Below are 22613 nucleotides of genomic sequence, written 5' to 3'. Positions count from 1 at the left end.
ACAAACAAGTCCGATCAATGGAGGCCCCAACACGCAACTTACAGGACTTAAAGGATCTACTGCTAACATCTTGGTGTCAGATACCACAGCACACCTTCAGGGGTCTAGTGGAGTCCATGCCTCAAGGGGTCAGAGCTGTTTTTGCAGCAAAAGGGGACCAAAATTAGGTCATAATGTTATTCCTGATGGGTGTAAATGCGGAATTCATTTGCGAAATTGTGAAGACTGACAGGGATAAATATAAAGCAAAAGACTAGTCAAAAATGAATAATTTCAGAAGGACTGGTCTTTGTCCAAACGCAGGCAATTGTTGTTTATTATTTGTATTGGCTGTCAATGTCAAATCACGCAAATCATGCTTTTCTGTTAAAATTAGCAGTGGTTTGTGAACACATAGACGCTTTAATAACAAATAATTTCTCTGGAGCGTTATTGCTAGGACGTGCAGGTTATTGCAGTAGCAAGCGACACGTAACTTGAAACTATTTTAATGCCAACCGAGGACTGCAAGAAAACTAAAGCCCGCCCACCACTCCATAAATGACAGGTTGACAGCCAACGAGAACAGAGATTAGAGAAGCAGCTCCTGCTGCAACGGCGTGAATTCTGAACGCGAGCTCGGACTGTCGAGGAGGTACAATTTATTCCTTCTTCCTAATATATAAAACTGTCAAGCAACATTAACTGTTCAAACAAGATTGCATAAAGTCCATATATGTCGAGAAATACCTCTATGTATCTTAGCATGACATAATCAACACGTTTAGTCCGCACGCATGGTGGTACTGAGGACGCTTGTTGAGGTCAGAATCACTGTCGTTACTGCATTCGCCGTTTTGATGCACTGACGTCAACGCGCGGTTTTGCGTTTTTTTTAATCTCGTGCGTTGCGCGTGCTGGTACCAAAGCGCGCTTGCGCTGTCAAGGGCGATTTAAACGTATCAATAAGCGCAGGATGATCAAAAACATCTCTTTTATTCACATCGTCTTCATCCATTCTTACATTGAGAGTGCATGTGTCCACCTGCAATGTGCAGCAAACAAGTATCATGTTATTTTTATCCGATGTTTTGGCATTCTTGCAAGAGATGTTCCCTTGACTCCTGCATCATGTTTCAAATTAATATTGCTGAGAGAGCCCCCTTCTCATGCTCTATGGCCACTAAAGTAACCCTTTTGCATTTAGACCACACAAGGTCTGTAGAAAGTGTAGACTTTTCATGAAAGCGTCCATTGTTCCCCTCTGATTTGTTTGATTGTGAAAGTCTAAATAGTGCTGAGTCTTTGTTTTTGCTCAGATGTAGCAGGTCCACTTTGCTGTGGCAAAGCTGCTCGCATAGAGACCAAAGTAAACTGACTCTGAGATGTTTTCCAGGCACAGCAGTGAATGCCGGCCGAAGAGAGACCGCCTGTCACCCATGCAACTTTAAGGAACCTGGAGCTGAAAATCTTCACCACCCCTTAAAAGTCAGATGAAATGATTTAGACCTTTGGATTAGTTTTGAAAGGTCGTAAAGTTTAACAGAACTGAAGGCTTTTGTCCAGTGCTAGAACCATTTTTTCTTTGTATTAATTCATAATCTCACAACTGCAATCATGGGAGCAGCAGATTATGGATATTACCGCACTGTTATATTCATCGCAATGTTTGTGGGCTACATGCTATATTACTTCAACCGAAAGACTTTCTCCTTTCTAATGCCATCAGTGATGGAGGAGATTGATCTGGATAAAGAAGAGCTTGGTAAGTGTGTTGTGTGTAACCACTCTAAAGTTTGGGATCAGTAAGGTGTGTTTTGTTTTATTTTTTATTTTGTAAAGAAATTAATATTTTTTCAGCAAGGTTGTTGAATTTATCAGAAGTGACAGTAAAGACATTTATGATACAATATTAAAATATTAAGCAGCAGCTTTTTTCAACATTGATGATGATAATGTTTCTTGATCAGCATTAGCATATTATAATGATTTCTGAATGATCATGTGACACTAAAGACTGAAGTAATGATGCCGAAAATTCAGCTTTGCCATCAAATGAATAAATTATATTTTAAATAGAAAGTGTTACTTTAAATTAATAATATTTAAAACTATTATTATTATTTTTTACTGTATTTTTGATCAAATATATTTAAGTCTTGGTGAGACCTTTTCAAAAACATTTAGAAATCTTACAGACCTCGAACTATATATAACTGTAGTGTATAGTATATTGCCAAAAGTTTTGGGACCCCTGCCTTTACATGCACATGGACATTAATGACTTCCCATTCTTAATCCGTAGGGTTTAATATGGAGTTGGCCCACCCTTTGCAGATATAACAACTTCAACTCTTCTGGGAAGGCTTTCCACAAGGTTCAGGGGAGTGTGTTTATAGGAATTTTTGACCATTCTTCTAGAAGTGCATTTGTAATGTCAGGCACTGATGTTGTACGAGAAGGCCTGGCTCGCAGTCTCTGCTCTAATTCATCCCAAAGGTTGAGGTCAGGACAAACACTCGCTCATCCATGTCTTTATGGACCTTGCTTTGTGCACTGGTGCACAGTCATGTTGGAGCTGGAATGGGCCATCCCCAAACTGTTCCCACAACGTTGGGAGAAAGAAATTGTCCAAAATGTCTTGGTATGCTGAAGCATTAAGAGTTTCTTTCACTGGAACTAAGGGGCCAGCCCAACTCCTGAAAAACAACTCCACACCATAAACCCACCATCCACCAAACTTTACACTTGGCACAATGCATTCAGGCAAGTACCTAGAGTCCAGTAAGGCTTGGATGCAGCTGTTCAGCCATGGAAACCCATTCCATGAAACTCTCTACACACTTGTTCTTGAGCTAATCTGAAGGCCACACGAAGTTTGGAGGTCTGCATTGACTCTGCAGAAAGTTGGCGACTTCTGTGCTAGTGATGTGACATTTGAACTGAGGCGTCGGAGCTTGTGTCGAGAATAAATGGGCGTGCCAGATGAAGCCCCGATTCGAGGCTTGTGTTGTTAACGAAGAAATCACGTGACCAATGACAAACAAGGCCTCGGTTTGTGTGGAATACGTCATCGGTTCGGTCTCGGTGTCGCTCAGTCCGAAACTCGCGCCACCTTGTGGTTGTTGTGGCGTTTCAAAAAAATATAAGGACTAGTAGAAGTGTGAGTGTCAGAGAGTTGTGTCATTGTCGTTATTGTGGTTCATATGTGTTAGGGCTATAAATTATTACATTATACTACAGTATTGTACTACATTATTACTATTAGGTTAGATAATAGATTTTTCCTCTATTATTAGGTGTCCTTTGGCATCTGCTGGATAGGTTGATCACAGTATAAATAAATGATTAATTAACAGTGTGTCTGACAGTTGTCTTTGTGCAAGTAAAATCAGACAGAGAAAGACACATTTTATTTTATACCTAGGCAATGGACAAATGTCTGCTCAGGTCATTGGCTCAGGATTAATGGATTTGTCTGCTATTTCTTTGCACAGTAGATTGGTGTCACTAGTGAGCAATGATTAATGAAGCTTCAGGAAATGAACCTTTTGGTGAAACAAGGGTCTGCGTGGTCTCTGGTTCAGGAAGCCTCATTTTGCCATCACTATTCTGCGCACTGTGCACCTCAGCATGCGCTGACCCCGCTCTGTGATTTTTACGTGGCCTACCACTTCGTGGCTGAGTTGCTGTTGTTCCTGTTCACTGAGCTCCTGAGAGCGACCCATTCTTTTACAAATGTTTGTAGAAGCAGTCTGCATGTCAAAGTGCTTAATTTGTATTTATTTTTTCTCTTTAAAACAGTTTTAATTATCCTTGTTTCTATTTTTATTTCTTATGTAAATGTGATCACCTGTGGCCATGGAAGTGATTGGAACACCTGAATTCAATAATTTGGAGGGGTGTCCCAATACTTTTGGCAATATAGTGTATATGGTCCCTGCTCTGTCTTTCTATTCACTCCTTGGCTTTAAAAAAAAAAACATTGAAGTCCCCTGTTCTATGTATTGCAATGCAGTATTTTATGGATTACTAAGAAATCCATGCCAGAGCCAAAAGCACCCAGAGTAGGTTCTTTCAGTTGTCTTTTCCTGTTTCCTGTGATGCAGGGCTGATCACCAGCAGTCAGACTCTGGCCTACGCTATCAGTAAGTTTATTAGCGGAGTGCTTTCAGACCGGATCAGCGCCCGCTGGCTCTTCTCCATCGGGCTCTTCATCGTGGGCACCATAAACATCGCCTTTTCCTGGTCCTCCACTGTCATGATGTTTACCGTGCTTTGGTTCGTGAACGGGTTTGGTCAGGGTTTCGGCTGGCCACCGTGTGGAAAGGTGCTCCGGAAGGTAAGACTGATCCTTTTATTTTAAAATCTGTCAATACTCACCCGTCTTCCAGTGTTGGCAATGTGACAGGAATAGTTGGGAATTCCAACTGCTGACTTCGCACTGATGAATGCCACTCTGTGTACTAGATGCAACAGCTGATCCCAGCCACATACTTGTGGAGTCAAGCTGTGAGAGTTAGGATGCACTTAAATCTAATTAAAGCAACCAACAGCAGTTAACTTTGCCAAAAAAAAGTGGAAGCACTTGTTGTGCTGCGGTAAAATAAATAATATATTGAATGACATATGACATACATTTCAGTGGATCATCAAATGCATTATGGTCGTTAACTGGCATTGCTTTGGATTTAGGTTTATTTTAAAGAAGTAAATCTTATTTAGTTGCGTTTCAGATTCTAAATATTGTTTACCTAGATATGCTAATGATGATGATATCTTGTAGTCTTTTTAGATAAACCCCCCCCCTCCCCCCAAGTATTATTGTAGACTTTTCACTTCAAGAACATCCCAAAAGGAGGTTTTGTACGTTCTATCCAGCTTTGGGCAAATGGAATGGGACGAATGGAACAGAAAAAGTTACATGAAATAAATCCTAGTATAAGATTTTATTTTTTTAATCATTTCAAAAGGTATGATCAAATTCGTTTTAGTTGCTGTTTAGGTCACTTGAGATTCACACATTGAAAGGTGAAGAACAACCATCATGCCTTGTAAAACTCCAATGACTGTTAAACTCTCTTCTGTTTTTAATGTAATTAGACAGAGAAGTTATTAAGTGGTGTATTTAAAAAGGCACCATGTGAATATATCTTCTCTTTAAAATGTCTTTATAGACTAGAGCTAGTTGTTATTTGTATGTTTTTTATTTTTTATTATTCACTTTGGTCTTGCCATGAAGATGAAATAAAAAAAAAATAATCCAACATTGTTTAGCAATTTTGACTTCAAAATATAGCAAAGTGAACCATACAGGGACATGGTGTTAAGAGTTAAAAAAAAAAGAGATCTGGGCTGGATTTCCCGAAACATTCTTAACGCTACGTCATTCTTAAGTTGTACTTTAAGGTGTACCTTAACGTTAATCCATGTTTCCTGAAACGATCTTAGTTAAAGGGATAGTTCACCCAAAAATGAAAATTATCCCATGATTTTCTCACCCTCAAGTCATCCGAGGTGTATATGACATTCTTCTTTCAGACGAATAAAATCTGAGTTATATAAAAAATTTTCTGGTTAATCCAAGCATTATAATTGCAGTAATAGTTGCTCTGTTTTTGAAGTCCATAAAAAATGCATCTGTCCGTCAGATAACATGCTCCGTGTAGCTCTGGGGTGTTAATAAAGGCCTTCTGAAGCGAATCGATGCGTTTGTGTGGATTTGTGGATGGAGGTGATGCGACGTAACTGACGCTTGTAGGTCACATGATGATGACAAAATGGTGAATGTAGTATGTCCAGATTACAAACTTTTTAGCGGTTATGAAGTAATTACTTATTCAAAATATGTACCTACTCGAGAGTATGCAATTTCAGATGCAGCCCTTGTCTCTTTAGGGGCGCTGTACTACACACCTTAGTTGAATAAACTAGAAGCCTTTTCTAGAAAATAGCTTAAACTGTATTGACATTATGTTAAGGGTTTTCCATGAAGTTTTTTTTTTAATGGTCTTGTTCCGGCTTTTTACAGTGGTTTGAACCGTCTCAGTTTGGCACATGGTGGGCCATCCTGTGCTGCAGTATGAACCTGGCAGGTAGTCTGGGCCCCATCATCACTACAGTGCTGGTTCAGTACTATAACTGGAGAATCATCATGTCCATGTCTGGGGTGATCTGCATGGCCGTCGCTGTCGTTTGCCTTCTGACGGTGAAGAATGAACCTAGTGATGTGGGGCTGCCCAACATTGTGGCTGGAGCTAAAAATGGCAAAGGGAAGAAGGGTGGTAAGGAACCAGTGTTTAAGAAACCGTTTATATGGCTGGAGAGAAACAAATAGTAATGCTTTTTAATACTTTTATTCATCAAGGACGCATTAAATTGATCAAAAGGGACAGTAAAGACATTTGTAATGTTACAAAAGATTTTGATTTACGACAAATGTTTTCTTTTATAACTTTCTGTTGATTATTCTGTTATCAACACTGATAATAATAATAATAATAATAAATGTTTCTTGAGCACCACATCAGCATTAGCATATTAAAATGATTTCTGAACGATCATGTGGCACTGAAGACTGGAGTAATGATGCTGAAAATTCAGCTTTGCATTACAGGAATAAACTACATTTTGGACAATATTAAAATATGAAAACAATTATTTTAAATTATAATATTTCACAATATTTCTGTGTTTTTGATCAAACTTGGTGAGAGTAAGAGACCCCAAACTATTGAATGGTAGAATGCTTGTTGTTTTTATGTTTATGCTGTTTACAATATGCATGTTTGCTATTGGCTACTGCTCTTGTCAATCCCCTCGGTCTCCTCCGTTTTTCCAGGCCCTAACGATGAAAGCAGTCTAAAAGATTTCCTGCTGTCTCCGTACCTTTGGGTGCTGTCTGCGGGATACCTGGTTGTGTTTGGGGTAAAGATCGCCTGCACTGACTGGGGTCAGCTCTTCCTCATGCAGGAAAAAGGCCAGTCTGCCATGATGGGTGAGTCTGGTACTTTAAAGCGGTTTATCCTGAAGCTTTCTATATTGTTTATTGTGTGAGGATGCTAACGTGTTTGTGTGTTTTGTACAGGAAGCTCATACATGAGCGCGCTGGAAGTTGGTGGGTTTTTTGGCAGCATTGGAGCTGGTTATCTGTCAGACAGGGCTGTTGCTCGGGTGGGTTCAGTTTAAAGTATAATCCATTCATTTGGAATGCACAATATATCAGATTATATTAGAGATTTATTTTTTATTTTTTGCAGCCAGTATTGGAAGCAGGTTATATAAGCAGGGCTCCAGATTTTGTGACCTTTTTTTCCTGCTGGTGCGATGAAATTTTAGACATTCTGACCAGAAAAGTAAAAACGGAGGGATTTGCAATGGACCCAGACAAAATCATAATGCAAGCTTTGGCGTTTCACACCAAGTTCAGTAAAACATTGAGTTGAATTGAAATTGAAAACAGTCATGTGACCATGGTTGGTATCCACCTGAGTTGACGACATTTGCCATTTTTCAATGACGTACGGCTCACATTGACAGGGGAATATCCGATCTGTCCGCTTGCATGGCAGATGCAAATGCACATATACGATTCATATCAGATTGATTTTCCACATGAATGGGGCCTGAAACCGATCTGAGAATATCAGAATCCATATGCTTTTTTCCTGCTTGAATGTTCGTGGGTCGTATCCAATCGGTGCCACATGGGAGGAAAAAGTCAGAATTGCGTCACTTGAACCATGTAATGTAAATGCAGCCTAAAGTTATCAAAAACATTATTCATCTGTTCTTGTGTACATTATAATGCCTTGATGCTTGATTTTAGCCCTCAGTCAACTTCTTAATCATTACCCATTTGCAATTAATCTCCTACTTTAAGAAAATGCTTAATAATGATATTTGTTGCTATAGATTGATAATATTGGCTGTTATATTTGATTAATAATTACAATTAAAATACTACAATAATAATACAAATATTAATAATACATTTAAAATAATGACCTTAAAAGGTTGATTCATCCAAAAATGGAAATTCTGTCATTAATTACCTACCCTCATGTCGTTCGACACCCATAAGACCTTTGTTCATCTTCGGAACACAAATTAAGATATTTTTGATGAAATCCGATGGCTTAGAAAGGCCTCCATTGGCAGCAATGAAATTTACACTCACAAGACCCATAAAAGGTACTAAAGACATCGTTACAAAGTCCATCTCACTACAGTGGTTATACAATAATTTTATGAAGTGACGAGAATAGTTTTTGTGCACAAAAAAAATCAAATAACGACAAATAACTTTATTCAACAAGCGCTTGTCTTCCGTCTAGGCCTCAGACGTGAACTCACGAAGCACCACAACGCATGCGCAAGAATAGAGCCGGCGTTCTGACACATGACCCGGAAGCGAGGAGCTTTGTTTACAAGCAGAGAAAGACGCGCCGTATCTAAGCTGTTGAATTCTACATTGATTGTGCTTTAGGTCTTGGCGTAGTGCTCAAAATGGGGCTAAAGTGTGCATTTCCTGGATGCTCGAACGCCGGCGCTACGTCATATTCTCGCGCATGCGTCGTGGTGCTTAGTGAGTTCACATCAGAGGCCTAGACGGAAGACAAGCACTGGTTTATTGTTTTTTTTTTTTTTGCGCACAAAAACTATTCTCGTCGCTTCTTAAAATTATTGTAGAACCACTGTAGTGAGATGGACTTTGTAACGACGTCTTTAGTACCTTTTATGGCTCTTGTGAGTGCAAGTTACATTGCTGCCAATGGAGGCCTTTCTGAGCCATCGGATTTCAACAAAAATATCTTAACTTGTGTTCCGAAGATGAACAAAGGTCTTACGGGTGTCGAACGACATGAGGGTAAATAATTAATGACAGAATTTTCATATTTGGGTGAACTAACCCTTTAATAATGATAATATTTGTTAAAATAACGGATAATGTCTCTTAATTGCTATATAGGTGCATTCACAATTTTTTTTATCAATTTGTGAGTTATGAATGGAGATCGTGTCATCTGTTAAACGGTCACTTCTTGTTTTACAGCAAGGGCTGGGTACCTATGGTAATCCTCGCCATGGGCTACTCCTGATGATGATGGCAGGCATGGCTGTGTCCATGTACCTCTTCCGGGTTACCATCACACCAGAGACCCCAGAGGTGAATTGTTTTAATCCAAAAAATTATTCAAAATTATTTAAAGACCTATATGGACCATGGACCACAAAACCAGTCATAAAGGTCAATTGCTTGAAATTTAGTGTTATACATCTGAATGAATAAGCTTTCCATTGATGTATGGTTTGTTAGGATAGGACAATATTTGGCTGAGATACAGCTATTTGAAAATCTGAGGGTGCAAAAAAAATCGAAATATTGAGAAAATCGCCTGTTGTCCAGATTTTGTCCAAAAAGTATTCCAAAGGAATTCCTTAGCAATGCATATACTACTAATAATAAATTTTTGATATATGTACAGTAGGAAATGTACAAAATATATTAATGGAACATACTTTACTTAATATCTTAGTGATTTTGGCACAAAAGAAAAATGTTTATTGCCACAAATATACCCGTGCGACTTATGACTGGTTTTGTAGTCCAGGGTCACATAGACTATGTGCGTCAATAGCTATGTTTCCATCCATATATTTTTATACAAATTTTGGAATATCACAGAAAAAAGCTGGATAGAAATGGAAAGATGCGCATAAATGCATTAAAACTTCGATAAGAAGACATGCACATAACATACGATGGAAAATCTTTTTTTCCGAATAAATGCATTGATGCGCAAACTGAGGCCCCATCCACACGAAGCCAGAACTTTCCCTATCCAATCTTTTTTTTTTCCTCGTTTCAAGAAATATCTGCGTACACACGAGAGCATGAAAACGGCTCAAAACGATGTAGTATAACATGCCAGGGCAGTGTGTGGCACTGTAATTCTGCCACAGAAATGCACTAAAAACGGAGAAGAAGAGTTGTGGCTAGAAGGGGTACGGCAACAGTCGGAGGTGAGGTAAAATCTCACAATAAAATAACAATAAATAAATTTGGTACTTACCAGATGTGTTTTATTAACGCATACACCTACCCCAACCCTAAACATACCCTTACAATTATGCAAATACAGTAATTAAACAACGCAGTATTGATGTGCGCATGCCCAGTGCCCGTAGTTGTATCCCTCTCAGTCTTCCCCGCGCAGGATGTGGTGTGATGACCTCACCGTTTCACAAAATATACGGATTGGCTATATACACGAAACCGCAAGGGTGTCGTTTTCAGATTTATCCACTTTAGGACCCGGTTTCAAAAAATAGCGGTTTCAGTCTCCCAAAATGCCGGATCCGTGTGGACGAAACGCCAATACGATAAAAAATGTATACGTATACAGTAGGGGTGTAACGGTACACAAAACTGACGGTTCGGTACGTACCTCGGTTTTGAAGTCACGGTTCGGTACGGGTTCGGTACAGCAGTTTTAAAAAATTGCTTTTTTATTTATTTTTTATTAAACAGTGGTTTACTGAAAAAATTGTGTCTGTCCTTAAATTAATTCAATTATAACTAAAAGTTTCTTAAAGATAATGCTGTAAACTATATAGGGAGCCCTTACTTGCACATTATTACTGTAATATTAAAGGTTAACAACAGAGCCCAAACTATAAGCCTATATCCAGCTGATATTCATGTTTAGTTATAGGATAATCAACACTCAAATAACACATTGTGTGCAAACATGTAAACTTCACATAAGGCAGTTTTTGCATTAACTCCTAAATCTAAATTATAAAATTATGTTTTTTTCTCCAATTCGTTGTATAAATATAATCATTAACACAGTGACTGTCATTTTCATGACAGATTTATCTAAACATAGCATTAAATAATCAAGACATCACTAACAGGTTAAGTAGAATTAATATATATATATATATATATAGGCTAATATAGTGCATATATTTAGTGAAAGAGTTGATTTCTCTAGTGAATTAACAGCTGTGGACACTGAATGACTCTGAGGTAAATGATGCGTGACATTGTTTACAAGCTGTTTGACGTCTTTCCGCGGTTGAAACACTGAGCAATTACACGACATATGATACGTTTCAGTAAGTGTTATCCTCAACATACCTTAAGATATTAATACATGTTTATTCTTCTGGAAGAGATGATCGCGTTCACTCGCGCGCGCACGCGCACCGCGGCCGCTTGAATTGACGCGCCTATACAGTGATCAGTCGTCACATTAAAGAGCGTCAAAGCGGCATTTATCGTTTGAATTTCGTGATAAAATGGACTGAATACTTAATATGTTCGAGTGGGAACTAGGATTGAAGTGTGTTCTGCGCTTAAAACAAGCCGACTGTTAACTGTTAAAGATTGCATTCGTAACCGTTCGGTACACACGCACACCGAACTGAAAGCCCTGTACCGAAACGGTTCGGTACGAATACGTGTACCGTTACACCCATGGGCGTCGGAAGCAAAAAAAATGTGGGTGGGTCCTCAGAAATTTTTTACTGGAGTAGATGCCAATTACATTAAGTACAAATATACAGCTTTACTTGGTAAACGTATAGGTGGGAAAGACAAATTTACGTAAATCGCCATACCATTTAAAGCGATAGTAGTGTAGGGGTAAGACGCACGGCATCTAGTTTTGACACAAATCGACCCGCGGTTCGAGTCCCGCTTTCGCCGAAATCAATCTTCTCCGTTTTCCCATCACATATCAAATCGGAAAGGCATTTATTTTCAATACAAATTAAGAAATATTAGAAAAGTGGAAATAAAGCGTCTATTATGTGTTTAATAATAAGTGTGTATCGATTAGGGGTAGGTAAACAGACATATGCTAAATGTTAGAGACGATAAAAGTGAGTGGGTCCAATATGATCGTAAAAAGTGGGTGGGTCTTGTCCCACCCACATACAATGGTTCCGACGCCCATGGTTACACCCCTAGTATACAGTGATGCGCGTCTCCGTGTGGACGGGCCCTGACTTTGTCTCATCTGTGGATGTTGACTGGATTAACCAGCTGACCAATTTCATTGCAAAACATCTCAAATGTTGGTTTGATCATTCTGAAATGCCTGAGCCATAGTCTGTCATCACAGTTCTGGAAGGAAATTATACTAAATCACTGTCTCACATGATTGCGTTCTCACACACCAGGTATCCGCCTCCAAAGGCAAGATAACATGACAGCGTTTATTACGTTTTGTGTGTGCCTTCTGGCTTCCCCGATTTCAGCAACTTCAATTTTTATTACAGATTGATATTTTGCACCAATTTCACAGGAAGTGACAATTTGGTTCTCTTGAACACATGGGATGGAAACGTTGGATTCCAGGGATTCCAATTTTGCTTTGGATGGAAACCGCTAATTTGTGCTTTCTTGTGTTAGTTAAATGGTTGTGTGTGCTTCCTCAGGAAGCACCGCTATGGGTTTTGGCACTTCATCCAGTTTCAGTCTTCACTGGTGTCTCAGAGAAAGAGGTATAGAGCTCCAATAATTCACTACAATGAGATTTAAACTAATTAACAGTCTTTATATTCTTAGGTTTTCACAGTAATGTTGTCTAATACAAAAAATGTTTAATCTCTTTCTGTTCTGCAGCTTTGGATTTTGATTCTTGGTGCTGCATTTGGATTTTCCTCATACGGACCAATTGCCTTGTTTGGGGTGATTGCGAGTGAGAGCGCCCCCTCCAATTTCTGTGGGACATCGCATGCCATTGTAGCTCTGATGGCAAATGGTAAATCTGCAGAAATTGTTTCATGACAAAATGCATAATATAACCGTACATTTACAATAATTTATTATTCTTTCAGTTGGTGCATTCATTGCTGGCCTGCCATTCAGCACCATTGCTAAACGCTACAGCTGGGAAACGGCATTCTGGGTAGCGGAAGTCAGCTGTGCTATTACAACAGTTTGTTTCTTCTGTGTACGTAACATGCGGACAAAAATGGGCCACGTGTCTAAAAAGATGGACTAATCTTGTTATTAAAATGATCCCATCAGAGAGCCCTGCCAATGTGACAGCACTCGATTATAGCATGTGGGCCTGGTTTCACAAACAGGACTTGGTTCAGTTAGGGCATTTAAGTAGATTTTATAAACGTGCCTTAGGGAAAAAAACATTACTGGTGTGCATCTTGAGACAAAACAATGGCACCGATATATTTTAGGATATGTTTTCAATTAAAACTGCTCAAACATGCATTTTAGTCTGGGACCAGGCTTAAGCCTTGTCTGTGAAACCAGGGGCCGGTTGCATAAACCGTTAAGACTAGTCTTACAAGTTAGACATACATTTTTTTCTTTAAGACTGTTCATAATTTTTTTTAATCAGTTACATAAAAACATAGACTGTCTCAGGGGGATATGAGTGGGAAAAGTACCTTCATTTTAATATACTACCGGGTTTCTACAGATACAAAGCTTAATGCTAAATCAATGAAGTAACCCTTTAAAACTCTGATGCTTCAAAGCATTCATAAAGAGATCTTAAATTAAAGGGTTAGTACACCCAAAAATGAAAATTCTGTCATTAATTATTTACCCTCATGACGTTTGACACCCGTAAGACCTCCGTTCATCTTCGGAACAGAAATGAAGATATTTTAGTTGAAATCTGATGGCTCTGAAAGGCCTCCATTGGCACAATGCACGGTTCACTCTCAAGACCCTTAAAAGGTACTAAAGACGTCGTTACAAAGTCCATCTCACTACAGTGGTTCTAAAATAACTTTATGAATCGGCGACAATAGTTTTTGTGCGCAAAAACTCCCTAAATAACGACTTGCATAGTGATGACGATCTCAAAACAAGGCATCATGAAGCTTCGAAGCGTTATGAATCAGTGAGTCGATTCATGATTCGGATCGCGTGTCAAACCGGCAAACTGCTGAAATTTGGTGATCCAAACTGCTGATTCGACTCGCTGATTCATAACGCTTCGAAGCTTCATGATGCCTTGTTTTGAAATCGTCATCACTATATAAGTGGTTATTTAGGGGTTTTTTGCGCACAAAAACTATTCTCGCCGATTCATAAAGTTATTTTAGAACCACTGTAGTGAGATGGACTTTGTAACGACGTCTTTAGTACCTTTTAAGGGTCTTGAGAGTGAACCGTGCATTGTGCCAATGGAGGCCTTTCAGAGCCATCAGATTTCAACTAAAATATCTTCATTTCTGTTCCGAAGATGAACGGAGGTCTTACGGGTGTCGAACGACATGAGGGTAAGTAATTAATGACAGAATTTTAATTTTTGGGTGAACTAACCCTTTAAATCCATGTGAATCGAGCGGTTTAATCCATGTCTTCTGAAGAGACATAATCGCTTTATATGTTGACAGATTTAATTTCGATTTTATTCACATATAAACACTGATCAGTGAACATACATATAGCATAAACTTTTGATGGAGGGACTGGAATCTCATTAAAAATATCTCTATTTATAAATATCTTTCATTTTCTGAAGATGGACGAAAGTCTTCGGTTTAAAATGACATGAGGGTGAGTAAATTATGACAATTTTTATTTTTGGGTGAACTTACCCTTTAAGGAACTGTTCTTAGGGTTTTAATGCCAGTGTTACTGTTGCACTTTTAAAAATGTATATTTTTAAATTGCATTTAGATAACCTTCAGTATCACATAACTTTTTTTTTCTCTTGAGCTTATTCAGCAGCAATATTACAAAATTCACACACTTTACAGATAAAGCGGCTCCACTGTACATCCTAAGAAGAACAGAACTTGCATTACTGTAAGAATAGAAATGTTTACAGATTGAAGTATAAAAAGTTGTTTACTTTCATAGTATGTTTCAATATGAATTGTTTCACATGAATGTTGTTTGACTGAATACTTTCTATGTATTCTTAAGCTGTTGAGTAACAGCTCTAAGTGCAGAGAATTGAGGATCATCTCTCTACAGTGAACACACATTTTAAGTAGACACACATTGTTCTTTTGCACTTTAACATTTGTACTTTTGCCTCCAGTATTAAAGCAAGAATTTTGTTTTCAAAATACAGGGGTTGGATAATGAAACTAGAACACTGGCCAATATGTTGGAGGTTTCATGCCTACATACAGTGGCAAGAAAAGGATGTGAACCGCTTGCAGAATCTGTGAAAATGGGAATAATTTTAACTAAATATGAGGGATCATACAAAATGCATTTAAATGCGTTTACATATAGTCCACAAGACAAAAAAATTGCAGAATTTATTAAAATGACTCTGATCAAAAGTGTATGATCCATTGATTCTCAGTGTTGTGTGTCGTTCCCTGGATGATCCACGGCAGTTTTTGTTTTTGTTTTGCGATGGTTGTTCATGAGTCCCTTTGTTTCTCCTGAGCAGTTAAACTGCCCAATGTTCTTCAGAAACTCGGGGGACTTTTGAACAGGATGAATACATCCACATTTTTCTTATTTAGTTTAAATATAAAAAAATTATAATTTAGTACTGCCCTTCAGAAGCAACAGAAGATACTTACATGGGTCCCGGAAGAAAAATTAAGTACAATTTACCTTGATTTTTCAATAAGTTTTCACCCCCCGGCTCTTAGTGCATCGTGTTTCCTTCTGGAGCATCAGCGAATGTTTCAACCTTTTTTAATAGTTGCGTTTGAGTCCCTCAATTGTCCTCAGTGTGAAAACATCATACAGTCATTGCTCGAGAGGGTTCAAATATGAAAAAGATACTGGAAAACTGAAAAATGTGCAGGACCTGGAGGTTTTTCCTGAAGAACATTAGGCAGTTTAACTGCTCAGCAGAAACAAAGGGACTCATGAACAACCATCACAAAAAACAAACAGTCGTGGATCATCCAGGGAACGACACACAGTATTAAGAATCAATGGTTCATAAATTTTTGATCGGGGTCATTTTAATAAATTCAGTCATTGTTTTGTCTTGTGGACTATGTAAACATTGTTTATGTAAAATATCTTATTCAGGACGGTACTAAATAAAAAATAACCTGCATTTTGTATGATTCCTCTTATTTAGTTAAAATTATTCCCATTTTCACAGATTCTGCAAGCGGTTCACATACTTTTTCTTGCCACTGTATATGTGGCCAATCTGATTTCACGCTCCATCAGTAAATGCATGTAAAGATTGAATTAGCAGAGCTATACATAAAATATTGCAATCCACACAACGTAATGGGAGACATTTCAGAGTTCAAAAAAGGACAACTCCCAGATAGCAAATAGTCATTGAAACTATGTTAAATCAACATTATGTTGTCAACATTAAGTCATTGAATCAACATCGAAATCTGATGTTGATTCAACATCATTTTGCACCCTTTTTTAATATTGAAACAATGTTGAAATCCTGTCCATAGATCAATGGAATTTCAATGGTATTTCAATTATCAGGAATATTGAAACAATGTTGAAATTTCAACTGAACTAAGGATCAACGTGATTTCAATGAAATTTCAATCATTATTAAGCCATATAAAATGATTGCTAGGCATACGAAAATGTAATGCCATAAATTAAATAGCCTATAATGAATATCCTGATTTATCTACAGCCAGGATGTTGAAAAGTGATGGCACATTTGAAAGCGTGTATGCCTAAGCCTAGCCTAAAACACTGACCACACCACACTATTTAAGGTAAAAACAAATTAATTTATTATTTCATTATTTGTCCTCTATAGCCTATTTACAGTTCATGGTCCTCTGACGTCTGAATGATTTGTCGTCCAGTCCCTCCTGCCGGTCTGGTGCATAGCGCAGCCACTTTTGCAAAGCCTGGGCAAAAGTAAATTGCGTGACGGCAACTGTCCTCATCTGCTGTGTAAGAGCATCTAAAACAGAAAATACAAGCACAATGCAAAAAATTAGCCTTTAAGTTAAATAGAACATATTTGCACACTTGGAAACAAATACAGTAGTCTAGGCCTAGGATTTTTCAATGATCTGATAAGGCAATTTGTCCAGTGTTGTAGGCTAGCCTATCATGTTCTCCCATACATTCAAAGCACTACATTTCAAATTGCCAAAAATAGCCCAGAAAATTCTTTAAATAAAAATATAAATATCTTTTGGAAAACTACTACTTTGTTGAAGTATTAACACAGACATACCTCAAAAATGTTGATGAACTTGGAGGGCTGCTCTTTAAAGGGTTAGTTCACCAAAAAATGAAAATTGTCATTTACTCACCCTCATGTCATTCCAAAACCATAAGAGTTTTGTTAATCTTTGGAACACAAATTAAGATATTTTTAAAATTCTCAATTTTTGTCCATCCATTGTAAGTCTTTTTAAATTGACATAATGACATTTAGGATATCATTCATATATAAATATTGGTATGGATTACTTCTACAATCACTTTGTATTTTTTAAGCTTGAAAATGTTGATTATCTGTTATCTTGTTCCGAACATGGACAAATCTTTGGGTTTGGAAAGACATGAGGGTGAGTAAATATCAACAATTTTATTTGTGTGAACTACCCCTTTAAGAAAGGAAGACCAAGAAGGATGACCACTTCTCCATAGTTGGTTTGACTTCTGCAATGATTTAAATAAAATGTGAACAAGAAGTCATACTGTTGTTGCATAAAAATTTGAAGTAAACAGGGATGAGACAACAGAAACATTTATTTTCTAAAAACTAAACTCCAAAACTCAAAAGAATGAAGCACTCAAAGGTCTCTGACTTGGTAACGTTACATCTACAAAAAAGCAAACATGGTTTCAAAACAACTGATAACGACGTGACATTTTTAAACTTTAGGCTACTTACCATAAACCTCATCTCCCTCTGATCGCATGCGCGAGTGCGCGCCTCCTCGCACATCAGAACTCTCAGCGCAGGCAAAATGAACACACGAAGCTCATCAAGTCTGAAATATGACATACAAAACATTCATTTTAACAATTATCGCTTCAACAGCACCAACATAATGCAACCTTTATTACATATTGCCGTTTCATTTCCTTAAGTGAAAGTATTCTTTACATTCAGGTTGATCGCGAAGATAAATAATTAATTAAAATGTGAATCTGTTGATAGCCCTCTGTTAACAGACTTCAAAAAACGTATAAATAAGACATAAAAACCCACTAGGCCTATATTAAAAGTGTCTCTTCAGTTAAATAAAAGAGGCCGGACTTGAGGCGAAAACTGCCAATCCATTTAAAGCTCTTTTCTGACTTTTTCCGACTTCAAATTATTTTCTAAATACTCTTATACAAAAACAATAGTTAATGACATAATTTTTTGGTCTTTACTCTTACCTTTAACCGTCTTTCACTCGTTTCCATCCGAGGACGCTGAGAAAATGCCGGCATCTCGCACTGGTGTCGGCCGTGTTCTCAACCCAACACCGATGCATTTTCAATCATATTTCCCGGTCAACTATATGTCGATGATTTTTCAACAACAGGTCGTTGCCCAGTCAACTATAAATCAATGACTTTTCAACACATTGGCAATCGCCCGGTAAACCAAATATCAATGCTTAATCAATCATAAAGATAACTATAGATCAATGTTGTTCCAATGTTGTTGCCATCAACATTAATAACGTCAGGTTTCATCGATATGGCAATGGTGATTCAACATTTATTTTGTATTGAAATTTCGATATCAACCATAATGATGATTCAGATGGAAAATCAATATTTATTCAATGTTGGCTTGCTGTCTGGGCTTGTTGGTGCGCGTCTCGCTGGCTCATCTATGATCAGGACAGTCTTTATGGTGTATCGAGACTGGAGTTATGATATCCAGGGTAATGTCGCCATTCCACCTCATAGAACGAACCACATCCAACAGGAGTAACTGTGGATGCAAGAGGAAGCTGTCTGAAAATTGTCCAGCTACTAACCCGGATTGTATCAAAAAAACATAAAACCACAGCTGCCCAACTCACTGCAGAACTAAATGCTCACCTTGACTTTCCTGATTCCACCAAAACGGTTCATCGGGAGCTCCACAGAGTCAATATTCACTGTCGAGCTGCTATAGACAAACATTTGATCACTCGTGCCAATGCCAAATGTCGGTTTTATTGGTGCGGACAATGTGAAAGGTAGTGTTCTCTGATGAGTCCGTCTTCACTCCATTTCTCATATCCGTGGGAGTTAAAAGTGTGGAGGAACCCTCAAAGAGTTTTAAAACCCGGACTGTTGCTGCCCAGAGTGAAGCACGGGTGGATCAGTGATGTTTAGGCTGCAATATCATGGCTTTCCCTACTGTGCTTGACTACTGAACCAATCTGGTGGACCATGTGCACTTAATGGTTCAGACATGGTAACCTGAAGGGGGTGTCGTGTATCAGCATGATAATGCAATACACACAGCAACAGAAAGGATTGATGAACATGAAAGTGAAGTTGAACATCTCCCATGGCCTGCACAGTCACCAGATCTAATATGTTTGAGCCACTTAAAAAAGTTGTTAGTAAACTTTTTTAACTTTTTCCTCCATCAGCATCACACAGTGACCTGGCCACTGAAGACGAATGGCTCAAAATCCCTCTGGCCACTGTGCAGGACTTGTATCTGTCATTCCCAAGACAAATTGATGCTGTGTTGGCTGCAAAAAATGAGGCCCTACACCATACTAATAAATTATTGTGGTCTAAAACCAGGTGTTTCAGTTTCATTGTCCAACCCCTTTATGTACTCAGTTCACACTAATTTCGTGCAACCAGCGGTATCCTTTATGATGTATAAAGGTGTAAAAGTTTAGTATGCTGTATAGAATGTACAATAAATTATGTCAGAAATTGGTTTGGTTTTGTAATATTTTGCACACACTACCCAGATTTGGCTGATTTAGCCTACCTATTTTTTTTTAAATATTATTGTTATATTATTTACCTTCTGTATATTTACAAAAATTGTTTTACACGTTTAACTTGAAATTGAAAAATAACTTATGTACGTGTGTATATATAGGCCTACACACATACACACACACACACATATATATATATATATATATATATATATATATATATATATATATATATATATATATATATATATATATATATATATATATATATATATATATATATATATATATACTGTATATATTTATTAGAATATTTATACATAGCTAAATATAATGCCTGAATATATACTGCACTTCTTTTTTCTATAAAAAGAAGTATATGCGCATTAATTCTGCATTTATTTGATCTATTATTTTTATATTTGCATATATTTTAAAATGTAATTTATTCCTGTGGTGGCAAAGCTGAATTTCCATCATTATTACATTATTACAGTCTTCACCGTCACATGATCCTTCTGAATTAATTCTAATGTGCTGATTTGGTGCTAAAGAAATATGTCTATTATATTATATTATTATATAATATTATATTGAAAATCTTATCTTAACAATATTGAAAATAGTTGTGCTGCTTAATATCTAATATATGTCTTTACTGACACTTTTGATTAATGTACCCATGCCGATTATAAAGGTATTATGTCCTTTTTAAAGTCTTAAATGAACAACAAAAAAGTAAAATTATTTACTCACCCTCAAGTCAAACCGGATGAAAAAACATTACTCTTTTTTTTCTCTCCAAATGTATGCCTCACGTTCCTATTACTCGCTCCAGTCCTGCAGGTGACGAGCGCGAGCCACTGAGCGCAGAGGAAGCACGCGCTACACCAGTCGAAGTGCACGCGGACAAAGCGGACGTGCGCGTGCGCTACTTCCTTTCTCTTCCGCAGCTCGCAACGCCTCAGCATGGTGAGTGCTCGAGCGACTCCATAATGTTAGAAAATATCACTTTTTACCCACTTCTCACTTGAAATAGCCGCAATGTAACCACTGTGTCCTACGTTTTTAAGCATAATGAATATTATAATGTAGAATATGTGGGCCTTTTAATCGTTTGTGTGTGATTATTTTGTATCTAATGTTGCCGCATCGTGCGCGAGGCCTGAGCACACGCGCACAGCTTTACCACATTGGTTTATTAAAATGGTGTCGATGTAATTAATAAGCTACGTGTTTATTTGTGCATGTGATTTAAAAATATTTTTTCTGAAACTTGTCTAGCCGCCCAAGGATAGCAAGCAGAAGAAGGATACGGGCAAGTCCAAAAAGGACAAGGATCCCGTCAACAAATCCGGAGGCAAAGCGAAGAAGAAGGTAAAAATACTTGACACTATTCACCCCGCTTTAAAGACCCGTCAGTCACAAGTATTTAACTGTGATTTCAATGGTGTAGTTGTGTGCCTGAATTGTATTTTTTTTTTTATATATATTTGGTCTTGAGTAGAAGTGGTCCAAAGGAAAGGTGAGGGACAAGCTCAACAACCTGGTCCTCTTCGACAAGGCCACATATGACAAACTGTACAAAGAAGTCCCCAACTACAAGCTCATCACCCCCGCTGTGGTTTCTGAGAGACTGAAGATCAGGGGCTCGCTGGCCAGGGCTGCCCTGCTGGAGCTGCTCAGCAAAGGTGATGAGCTGATGCTCTAACCATTAATATGATTGATTCATAAGCTATTCATGTGGTTAATGTACATCACAAATGTATTGAAGGCCATTTCCACAACATAAGAAGAAAATTAAAATCAAAATTGATAGTACTTTTATGAAATGAATAGACAAGTGACATACTAAGTCATAATTATGAGATGTTGATTAAAGAAGTCTTTTAGTCGAAATTGACATCCTAAGTCATAGTTGTGATGTGACACATTAAATAACAACATAATTGTTATTCAAGTCAAAATTGTGACTCCTTTATTACTATCAATTTTGAAGTCATAATTATGACCAGGTCTAACTATGACGTATGTCAATTTCATCTTTTCATTTCATATAGATGAGAACTTATTTTGAATCGTCATTGTGATTTACAAGGGCATGATTTTTTTTTCTTCTTTGGCAAAAATGGTTCACAAACTTCTCTTGGTAAAACAAAATATTTCAGTTATTTAATAATGCATTAATGAACAGTATTGAGAAAATAATTGTTAAATGTAACTAAATATAAAAAGTGTATTAAAGTTGTACGTTACAAGTGTACTGTGAAATAAAATTACAATGGTTTTATTTTATACTACAAGTTGCAATACTAATTTGTATTAAATTCTTCAAAGTTTCAATTCTTTATAGTTCAAACCATCAAGCTTTTTTTTCCCTTTCTTTTTTGTTTACTTGTGAATTGCTGTAAACTTTCATCCACAAAAATGTTGAAATTATGTGAATGTGTAAAAGCGAACCTAGTGCACATTGTGCTCAATGCACATTTAACTGCACATACAGTGATGGTGTGTGTTATGAACCCATGATGGAGTGACGGTTGGTGTGTTGTGCAGGTCTGATCAAGCTGGTGTCCAAGCACAGGGCTCAGGTGATCTACACCCGAAACACCAAGGGCACAGATGAGGTGGCTCCAGAGAAGGAGGCATAACATGGTGATTATCAAACTAAATAGTTAATATCTCACTTATGATGTCTTAATGTTTTCACCTACCGGATTCATTCATTGAATGTCTTTTCATCTTTTTCAGATTCCACCTTGGCTTGAGTTTATGGTCTTTTGTATAGGTAAATAAACCACAAAATGGAACATGTG

The 22613-nt window shown here is 37.6% G+C and overlaps 2 protein-coding genes across 2 annotated transcripts; both read left to right on the top strand.

Moving 5' to 3' along the window:
* The first annotated feature begins 546 nt into the window (after window positions 1-546).
* Window positions 547-15044, top strand: slc37a4b (solute carrier family 37 member 4b). The gene is made up of 10 exons (XM_079804780.1): window positions 547-634; window positions 1376-1744; window positions 4089-4321; window positions 6011-6263; window positions 6821-6976; window positions 7067-7152; window positions 9035-9148; window positions 12433-12498; window positions 12620-12758; window positions 12835-15044. Exons 2-10 carry the CDS (start codon window positions 1597-1599, stop codon window positions 12999-13001), a joined length of 1362 nt encoding a protein of 453 aa, XP_079660906.1. The 5' UTR covers window positions 547-634; window positions 1376-1596; the 3' UTR covers window positions 13002-15044.
* Window positions 15045-20701: 5657 nt separating this feature from the next.
* rps25 (ribosomal protein S25) lies at window positions 20702-22607 on the top strand. The gene is made up of 5 exons (XM_079804779.1): window positions 20702-20769; window positions 21082-21174; window positions 21305-21488; window positions 22354-22452; window positions 22549-22607. The coding sequence occupies exons 1-4, from the start codon at window positions 20767-20769 to the stop codon at window positions 22446-22448; spliced, it is 375 nt and encodes a 124-aa protein (XP_079660905.1). The 5' UTR covers window positions 20702-20766; the 3' UTR covers window positions 22449-22452; window positions 22549-22607.
* Window positions 22608-22613: the final 6 nt, after the last annotated feature.

This window comes from Gobio gobio (genome assembly GCF_949357685.1).
Source record: "Gobio gobio genome assembly, chromosome: 22".
Taxonomy (NCBI): domain Eukaryota; kingdom Metazoa; phylum Chordata; class Actinopteri; order Cypriniformes; family Gobionidae; genus Gobio; species Gobio gobio.
Note: the sequence above shows the minus strand (reverse complement) of the source record. Positions and strands in the feature narration are given on the sequence as shown.